This window comes from Bombus vancouverensis, chromosome 8 (assembly GCF_051014615.1).
Source record: "Bombus vancouverensis nearcticus chromosome 8, iyBomVanc1_principal, whole genome shotgun sequence".
Taxonomy (NCBI): Eukaryota; Metazoa; Arthropoda; class Insecta; order Hymenoptera; family Apidae; genus Bombus; species Bombus vancouverensis.
This window is the reverse complement of record NC_134918.1, coordinates 12,120,756-12,131,626: the sequence shown is the minus strand read 5'-3', so window position 1 is coordinate 12,131,626 and position 10,871 is coordinate 12,120,756. Positions and strand designations below refer to the sequence as shown.

General features: G+C 29.5%; 1 protein-coding gene and 1 long non-coding RNA gene across 2 annotated transcripts in view; one reads left to right on the top strand and one right to left on the bottom strand.

The window, feature by feature from the left end:
- LOC117155903 (proton-coupled amino acid transporter-like protein pathetic) overlaps window positions 1-10,871 on the bottom strand; it is an 11,460-nt gene continuing 589 nt past the window's right edge. The window contains exons 2-4 of the mRNA XM_033332391.2: window positions 2,715-2,881; window positions 2,058-2,239; window positions 1-168 (exon numbers count right to left, since the gene is read on the bottom strand). Of these exons, the coding sequence (XP_033188282.2) occupies window positions 97-168; window positions 2,058-2,239; window positions 2,715-2,881 (421 nt within the window). The 3' untranslated portion in view covers window positions 1-96. The remainder of the gene's footprint in view (window positions 169-2,057; window positions 2,240-2,714; window positions 2,882-10,871) is intronic.
- On the top strand, window positions 3,700-7,401 carry LOC143303124 (uncharacterized). Its single transcript, XR_013059124.1, has 3 exons — window positions 3,700-3,825; window positions 4,122-4,233; window positions 7,003-7,401. It is a non-coding gene; the product is annotated as an uncharacterized LOC143303124 (long non-coding RNA).

Genomic DNA, 10,871 nt, shown 5'->3' with positions numbered 1-10,871 from the left:
TCATTGACTTATAAAACTGTTTGAGATCCCTTGAAGTTCTGGCAGAGAAGCAATAGAGCAAATTGATTCGCCGTTTTCACTAATTAACTTCAATAATCAGCATCCTTTCTCTTTCACACCACCATATTCTTTGATGATAGACAACATACTCTCGATTGTTCCAAAAATCTGATAAAAGATAAAAAGTTGGAAAATTATTCGATATGGAACACAGATCTTTTAATTCAATATTATTTCATCCATTTAATCACAAAAGTCAATAAACAGAAATGTTCTATCATCCAAAATCTATTTATTCCATTTGGTTCGGAAAGAGTGAAATATTTTTATTCTGTTTGGGGCGGAAAAAAGAAAAAAATAAATATTTAAAACAACTTAAATTGTAGAGTGCAGTAAATTTTCATCTATAAAATCTATGAGTACCGCATTACATCTATGAGTGTTCAGTCAAGTTACTTAATTCAAGTAAATGAACTAAAAATACGGAACATTAAATCATTGAAACGTTTTAATGGAAACATTTTAACTTTTACTTCGAACTGTAGAAACTCGACTGGAATAGAATCCAATTGGAAAAACAAATAGGACTAAAAAAATTAGAGTGCACACGATTTCCAAGTAATATTGAATTGGTTATGTATCAAATGGGAACCTAAGCAAGAATCTACTGTTAAATTATAGATTAGATTTTGTATTTTGTTTTGTAATCCAGCAAAGAAATATGTAAGCAGTTGAAACGCGACTAGCGAAATATACATTCTGCATTTTGCACGTTTTGTACTTCTACATTTTGTACACTTTAAAATATCTTCATTTGAAATGAAATAAAACATAAGAAAAATAGACACAGCAAGTAACATAAAGTGCAGGAAAGTAACTATCGTATGATGAAGTATGAAACAACTAGGCCTTAAAATTGACGTAAAAATATAAATGATAACGTTTATATAAATGTTTGAACTCAAAGTTCGTCATTTCTACTTCTCACTGAAATTGCATAATTGTCCAGCCGCTAATTTTGCCCGCTAATTAGGGGAACTCCTCAAATTGTTAAAGTTCTATAGCTTGACAGAGTGGATAATCAATTTTTATTAGAAAATTGATATCTGTATTAATTTCCTTATCTTCCTGAATGGTTTTCTTATAAAAATTTTCGTTAAAAATAAGAAGGCATTATAGATATCTTCTCATGATTGTCTGTAATTTGATAAAGCGTCCTTTCGACGCTAACAATTTTTATTACGATACTAATCTTAAAGTTGTTAGAACTCCACCGTTGAAGGACAATTTATTTTATGTAGATATGAATTTTGAAATATTTCAAGAAATATTGTGATTAATTAATTAGTTAATTAATTAAGATATTATTAATGTTACAATTAATATAATACTTCATAAGTTTGTTACTTTATTATGACGATTAATATTAAATACAATTAATTAAATAATAATAATTTGGTTACTATACTATTGTTCACGACGATAATAATTACTTCATTATGTATATAAGAATTATGGAATAAAACGTAGTGCTATATCTATTTAAATAATGGTATGCAATTTCGTATGTCTGTAAACTGAAAAATAAGATGTGAATTGAAACTTGTTTCTTCTACTAAATATTATAAACAGTACTTTATTCTGTATATTTTATATATTTTTATACGTAATGTATATTCTACAAATTTTTGCAGTTTCAAATTTCCCATTAATGCAAAAAAAAATCGGCAGTATAATTACAATTAATTTTAGGATTATCGTATCAACACGAGTAAAAAGGAAGCAATCTAACACAACAAATCACATTATTAAATGGTAACGAATCAATGAATAACGTTTCGCGTCAAGCATAGTACGCTAATTATGATCACCATGTTTATCACTGGATACATGCATTATCAGCATCGTTAATTCGCAAACTTTTAACTCGTTTAATGAAGAATCCGTATTACGTAACATCGATGATTGTACAAAACTCCCAGAAATTATGTAAATGCTCAGGGATTGCGTAAAGTATGTTGAACGAGCGAATTATGACATTCACTTTCGATACTTACCAATAACAGAATCCAGATCAGAGTAATACCGATGTTTTTTACGAGAAGAAATCGAGTAGCCTGTTCCCATTTTGTTGCAGTTTCTATCACTACAGGAATCAATAACATAACTGTGGTCATGCTTAATGCTGCGAGAAGGCTAAGTAGTGGGACCATTTCTGGAATCGAAACTGCCAGTATTGCTGCGAATGTTTAAAAAAACAAAGAGTTGGTAACATCAAATAAAATGTCGAATAATGTTGTGAGATTCGAGAAATTTTAGAGATAATAAATTTATAATGTAAGAAATAAATGTGAAAGTTGATGATATGTGAAAGTTTCGAGGTTGATAACAAAAATTTCAAAGAAGCTATAATATTATTTTATTACCATAATATAATAATCGTTTTATTAATAGATATTTTAAAATAAAATAAGAATATACAGTATAAAATAAATTGTAATAGTGCGATCTAATAGTTGTAAAATATTTCGTCTTATAAGTCAGTCCTGGAAAGAATACATTAAAATTATGTACTAACGATAAGTATGAAGCAAACAGAAAGAGAAGCAGAAAGGAAAAGCAAGACCAAGATTAAAATATAAACAAGTTGTAGTAATTAATATGAAATAAATTCACGATTCGTATATGTTATTTTATTAATTGATTTAGCTTACTCGTTGCAATTACGCCGCAAAAACGGAATATCGCTTCTCCATAACGAACCATTTTGTTAAATTTCGACCGAATCATCGGCCACAATATTGAAATTGGTACATAAAAGACCAATCCAAATGAGAACAGAACGGACAAAGAAATGGTTATTTTAACCGATTTCGCAAGTCTGAAATAATAACAATGAAATCATTTTTAAATAAAGTAATTTCATGTGAAATATTCGGTTTAAATACAAATTCAAATAAAAATGAAGTAACAAGAAGAGTTTGATTTTTATATAAAGGAATCGATACAAAAAATATGGAAGCGAAAAATAAAAATTTATAGATATATTTTATTCATCCTATTCTCACGTCTGTTTAAAAATATGCGTTCTGAATTGATGGGGCCGCAATTGAATTATGATAAGGATAATGCATTATCGAGTATGCATGTACCTTTAAGCTCTCGATATTACGAGAATGGAATTTGTTTATTCATGTTACAATAACGTGCATTCTTCCATCGCGAATAAGAAGAATACTTTCTTCGAATCGCGTATACATAACTCGTGAATGTGACAGATTAAATAAAGAACAGTCGAGCAGTATCTGTCTCAATAAAATAAAAAACATTTTGAAAGAATGTTGGTAGAGAATAAAATATAAAATAGGAATGCGATAGTAATGTTAATAGTCAACAGAAATTTCCCACAAATCGTAACGATCGTGATAAATGAGTCTTTTTAACGAATGAATAAAATATAATGTTTATGTGTATTTAGTAATATTCATCAAATTTACACCGACAATACTGTTATTTATTGTACAAGGATAGTAAGATAGAAGTGATATAAAAATCGTGTATTATCTGAAAGAGTAAACCGAAGCGTTTGTCTAATGCTAAGTGTCGACTTGAGAGTAAAATTATCGCGTGTTGCTCTCGAGAGCGTTTCTTTCATGTGGACATTGCATTTAAAGTTTAGTTACATGTTGATATTTACGACTGATAGTTGCGATTTATCCTCGTATGGATACAAATCATATTACTATCGGACAATTACTCGCAGCAGTTTCGAATTCTTGAGAGAACTCTCGTGCGAGCTGTCACTCGAATCTCTCCTGTTCTCAGGTAAAACAACGGAAACCAATATCAATAGCTAATGTAAAGACATCTCGCAAACTGTGGCCAATAGGGTGATTATTATTTTCGGCTTTCGAATTTTTTTCGTACTACCTCCCAAAATAACTCCAATTAATAAAATTTATATTAAAATAAAATATATATATATAGATATAATAATATATATATAGAAAATCAGCATATGACTCGAATAGGTACTAGACGAGTTTCAAATTTCTTTTTTAATAATTTATTATAACTTTACGATTTGTCCAGTAAATATTAAGCAAATTTTTATACGCTAGGTTGGTTTACGTAGCCCGTGGATGACAATCGCCTGCATAATGCCATCTCAGGATGGGTTTTGAATCTCAAATGAACACGATTCTGAGAGCTCTGTCTGACAGGAAGTTCTCGGTGAGTTTTCTATCGCCTACCTGAGAGTACAAATTCCAAAGATTACTCTCGAATGGACTCTTAATTTGACAGTAATCTCGCGAGAAACTGTTGGAAGTGAATACTTAGCATAAAGCTGTAGACAATGTCACATTATTCGTTAAGAAAGATACGGCTTGATTGATACGAGGAAAATTATCTTCGATTCAGATATCATAACGCTAAAATATTTGCTTATTATCACCTTGTAACAGATGACATGTAAACGGGGATCATATTTAAAAGTTTAATATAAAAGAAGACAGAACGCCATGTTTTCGAGATCTTATTATAAAACTTGTTCAATAAGTATCATATTTGAAGTTGACAAGTGTCTGGTAATTTATGAACGGGACTATAACTAATAAAAGTCTTATCAACAATGAATGTTTGCAAGTCAAATCATTTAATTGAAATAATTAAAAGATTTGATTGAATTCGTTTTATTGACATGTTTATAGCACTTTCTTATAAAAAACGATCGATTACTCTTCTATATCCATTCTCTATTTTATCCGTATACCAAGCGGAAGATTAACAATTAATTTCGCAATAAAATTTTTATTTGCGACAAATATCATCGATAATCAACATGATTATTATAAAGCAGCAATCTTGTTAACGAACAAATAAATTAGACTTAACATCCTTTCAAAACACAATTGATCGATACATTTTTAATACCAGTTGCACCGTTGAAATTACACGTCATCATCATGATCTTTCTTATAATTAACACATTGAAAACGTGTGAATTAACGCTTTCCATTTTTTAGATATCAAGAACAAAGTGCGTTAATCGACGTTTTCCATTTTATTTTATTTCACATATCTCCCAAAAATATACAGAAAATGAGGTAAAATTTATTCCAAAATATACAGTAAGACAACTACGTCTTTCATAAAATTAAGGAAAGTACACAAAGAAACAAACGAACGAAAATAACAAAAAGTTTCGTTTCGAAATTACACTCCTTTTTACGCAGAAAACGCATCATCGCGCTTGTCTCGAGTATGAAACGTTCGTTGAACACGAACAGATAGGAAAAAGTCGTCACTGATAAGGAAAGTATTCGATGAAATGTAGTAGTTGCACACGTATGTGTATACAGTGGCTACAAAAAGCATTTGCAAATATCTTTATTTTCCAATGCAGTATTTTTTTAATTATTTTTTTATTTTTCCATTATTTACGTTTCATTTCCATAATATCAAATTTTTGTAAACTTATGAAAATATTACCAGAGGTAAAGTACTATCATAAGAGTAATACGAACTTTATCATAATTGTATCTAATTAATTAATATATACACACAATTGTGGACAAAAATAATACATAAAATAATGAAAAATAGAAGAATAAAAATTAAATAGTAGAAGTGAGTACTAGTACTAGTACTAGTGTTATATACTTAAGTCATATTTATTATACTCTTATACTCTTATAGTACAAGGATTAATTAGTAAACAATTGAAATTAATATTTACATTCTTATGTAAGCCTTGTTTAACTAAATTTCATTGGCATCTATTTCTATTATCTATCCGCTTATTTTTATTCGTGACTGTAAACGTAGTAATAAATGCAGTGATATAGGTACACAAATATACTTTTTGTAGCCACTGTACAAATAACAAAGCGAAGATAGATAACGAAGTTTGCATGATAAGGAATGCCATGGAACACGTGGAAATTATGGTATTGATTGTGAGATTCCCGAGGGCATACATACAGCCTACATACCGAAAGATTTCACGAATTTATCACGAACGAGTCGATCGAATTTTATAACATGTCTCAAAATTAAAGAGTTAAATGGCTACGAAGCTTCGGAAAAATATTTCCATTCTTCTTATATTTGCAATTATTCTATAGAAAAGTAATATGAATTATTGCTATCGTTATCGCAGTTGTCCTTGTGGAAGAAACGTCGTGCTTGTATAATTGTGTTTTAACAATTGCTGATTGGAAATTACTTATATCATAATTGCATATATCAATATAGTGTGCGAATAATATTATGTCTCGAAAAATGATTGATAGAGGTGCAAAGGTTTCGTGGAAAGTCGCGAGGATTTTTATACAGTTGTGCTTAATCCCCTAACCTTGATATTGAAGTGTCGTGAAAAACGTTAAGTATCTTGTTTAAAAATTGGGATTGAGAAGTGCAAAAATGTATTTACGAAATGCAATATACAAAAATATGAAAAATATTCAAAATGAAATAGATGTTATAATGTTTAATAGGTGAAATAAATCTTTATGTAGATCTAATTGCCATAGATATATTAATAAAAATATGAAATTACGTAAAAATCCGCAGTCTAGTGATTAATATTTGAATATTTAATCATTGAAATTAGATATCACGAAAACTTTTGACTCAACTTTAGAATTTAATTATATAGAACATATACTTGATAAATACACAATTTTTTATTTATATATGTATTTTTTTAATGTAACAGAAAAATTAAAAAAAAAAATTACAAAATTTGCAAGAAATGACACGATTCTTGTTTCATTCGAAACAACATTTTGCATCCTTACTCGTTCGTACTATTCCACTAACAGTTCTTCTGATAAATTATAAGTTACAACGAATTCGAATGGTATTATCCTGCAATTAGTCACTGTCAAAATGCGGTTAAATTACCACAATCATATTGCGATAACTCTTAGTCCCTTTTCTTCCATCATTTCATCATTTCTATTCAATGCGTTATTTTATATACGTTAAACATCACAGGACAGAAAACAGCATGACAGAAAAGACGTCAATATTGTTCCAAGAACGCAATGTTACACTGGACTATGGAAAATTACCGTAACTTACTGCAAATAAGCACTTTCGATTAAACACTCATAGAGCCCAGATAATTCATTCTTCTACATGAATTCATCGTAGATGAATCAAATAACAAGTATGTATCAGTACGTTCTGCTTACCAAATACCATTTCGTTATCCTAATTTCTATCAAAAAAAAAAAAAAAAAAACAAAGTTGTCGACGGAAATACGTACTCGATGCCATACGTCCCAGAAATTAATACCCTCCTATTTACAGTTAATGTTCCGTTTTTAAGATTAATTACGATCACATACCAGAGAATTCGCGCACGTTTGTTTTCATTAAATACGGGCGATTATTAACGTCGATAAGATATATCACGTATGTTACGCAAATCATGTTTTGGCTAGGTGGAATGCGAAATGTTTAATAACGGGAAACATAGTACAAAATAAAACATTATTATGTGCTTTGTCTAGACAGATATCTGTACGTGCTAATAATTACGGAATAAATATCATAAACGATGTAAGCACATATAAAGTAAGTGTACGTAAGAAATGATTTTTAACACGAAAAAGTTGCAAATGAGATACGTATAAATATAATAAACATGGATTATATAAAAGTGCTAAAATGATCTATTTTTACTTTCAGGGCTGTTGCAAAATAGAGCATTAACACGTATAATCATAATAGTTAAAACTATAACGTGATAGATAAATTTAAACCTAATCCGATACAATTTTTACAATTTATCCTGCCTCTAAATGTATATATTCTTTCCAGATAGGTGATAAAAGCTGAAAGTTCATGGCATGCAAGTGTTAAACGTTGTCAAAATTAAGTGTCAAAATTAACAGAAATGCGATTTTTGTTTCAATTAGAAATCTTCGCCTTCTGCATTTACTCCTACCTCTTCGATTGTAAATTGAACGAAACTATTTGCGCATTGCGAATTGATAAATTCTTATCAAAAATTTCATTCAGATTATATTCTTATATAAGCTTTATTTTTAGCGATAAAACGCAAAAACAGTAAACGATGAAATTTTGTATGGAAACATATATTTGGTTAGCAATGTATCAACCTCTTAACACACAAAGACGTCTGGGAGACGTCAATTTTTTCGTATGTCATTTTAAATGTTGACGTCTCCGAGATGCCAAGAGTTGTGCATAATTTTACGCTGAGCTGTATTAAATTTGCATAAATTTTTAGTACGCATCGAGCTCTATTTCGTTTGTATTATATGTCATAAAGAGTTAAGAGAAGGTATGCGATGATATTGTATTAAAAAGAATACATTAAATACGTATCTACTTTGTTTCGCTACATCGACTAATGTCTGCGAATTTTTCGCTTGATACACGAAGACCTGGATTAATATATTAATCAAAGCGATATCGTTTATCTCTTCGTATTTCCTTATGACTATCCAAGTTATCACTTTGTAAGAAATTGAAACGTTAATGAATTTTTCCTTCTTTTTTTTTTCGTTTATATTGAAATATTTTATCCCGTTAACTCTAAATTGGCACGAAATCTCGAAATAGACGTAGCTTAAGACTTGAAATGTAATCTGTTAATCTGTCGATTTATAATTTTGACAATAATTTTAAGGTGCATTTAAAGATGAAATCTCATTAGTAAAACTTGAAGAATACCTAGATTTCTGTACGCGTTGTTGTTCTACTGTGTTCTTTTTTTATAGATATAATATTACGCAAAGAGTTGTATTCTGCATAATAATAATAATTCACAGTCTAATTATTGAGATTATTGTTTAAGGAAAGATTCAATTAACACGTTAGGTTTTTAAATGATTCTCTTCGAACCTATACTTGACTACGAATATATTCGCAGGTTATTGCAATGACCAAACACTACTCGTTTGAGGATGCAACGTGTTGCAGCGCGTATTTGCAAATAAAACGATCAGCATGCTACTTCCGTCGTCAAAACACGTCCTTACGTGCCACTTTCTTAACGCGTATGAATTATGTATGTTGTGTTTCATTCACAAACACAGGCTACTTATTATTTCGCGGAGAAATTTCGGTAAACATGCGACTCGCAAAAGGCACCGATAGTTTTTCGAGAAAATAATATGAATATCCTGACGATGCACCGAAATGGCAACGAGGAACATTGCAACAAAGGAGTCGTTGGAGCCACGAAATATAGAAACGTAATTACGTTTGTCGTCTGCTTGAAAACGTGTTTATGCAAAAAAAGGGGAAAAAACATAGCCTTTCACGATTGATAGATGATGATGAAGAATGTTTTCGCAAATAAAATTTCAAGTTTATTTACTTTTGGACATTTCTTGATTAATACTCTTGTATGTGTATATATTTCCTTTCTTCGTTATTGAAATTATTTGGGTTTCTGTAAATCATATTTAACAATATTGTTTCTTTCGTACAATATCAAATTAACGATTGAACGATTGAACAAGGAAGCAGGAGACGTTAATTCGAGTAAATTGATTTGAGTTATCGCTCACGACCTATTCTATAGCAAATCATGTATCTTTATTGTCACTTACGTATTTCTATGAAAAAAAAGTACTCTTTCAATGATAATAGACAACATATGATATACAGAAACGCTATTTTTACTATGCACAGAAAATATCAATATTATCATAACTCCTCTCTTGACAAAAGTATCTTGAACGCGTGTAGCGTACAAACACTTTGAACAAGTACATATCGTACGTAGATCAAATACAGTTTGGAATATTATTGGAGGTAAAATATATTTCATGTTATGAAATTTTATCTCGATGACATTGTTCGTAGTATTTGAGTGTATTTGATAAACGTTTTTGCTATTAAAGACATTCATAAGTTTCGTTCCATTAGTTACATTCGTAGCAATTATAATTTGTTTATTATTTGTAAACAGCATCTCTGTTTTATCCACATTAAAATTTCTTATAAAACTATATCATACTTTACCAAATTAAATCTCCTTCACATTTAATAATTTTATAAAATTAAATTTCTCTCATTTACATTTATTCTTACCATCCCTAGCCTACTATCTTTAGCAAATACATATTACGAGAAAATTTACTTATCTAGCAGTATGATTGAATATTAAGAATATGTGAACTGATGTGCGAAATAATGTTGTACTCGAATAATATACGCGTGGAATACGTTTGTCCGAAAAAATCTTTCCTTTGATTATTTACTTGATGTATATGGTTATGTATTGTCAATACATTAGGTGAAAAATCGAATCTCAAGAGAAGACAGAACACAGTGAATGCAGTGGAATTTAATCTCAATTAAATTTATCAATACTGTATGTACATTACATACTAATTTATCAGTATCATTCAATCATCAGCTTTCTAGAAGCTATGATACCATCTTATATTAGACGATCTTAAGGTTAAGATCTTAGACTAACTTGATTATTGACGTGAGTTAGTGATGAATCTAGTTATTTTAGTAATATTTCATAGTTAATATAGTGTTAGTAATATCTTGGATTCTGTATTACCTATATTATTAAACAGAAACCAAATTTTGGAAAAAAGTGTAACAATTCCTTCTCAATTCTTATTCTGATTTCACAATCTCTCTTACATCTTCCTTAGTCAATTTTCCGATGCTCATTCGCCTAATCAGTATTTTAATAATCGAAACTGCTTTCGTTTGTTAATATATCCTATCTATCGCTTCAGAATATCCGAAAACAAACAAGTTTTATCATTTTTTTATAGCGTGTTTGTTTTTCTTCGTTCAATTTAAAACATTATTTCTTAACAGGTTATACGTAGTATAGCATAACTTTACTTGAAAGATAA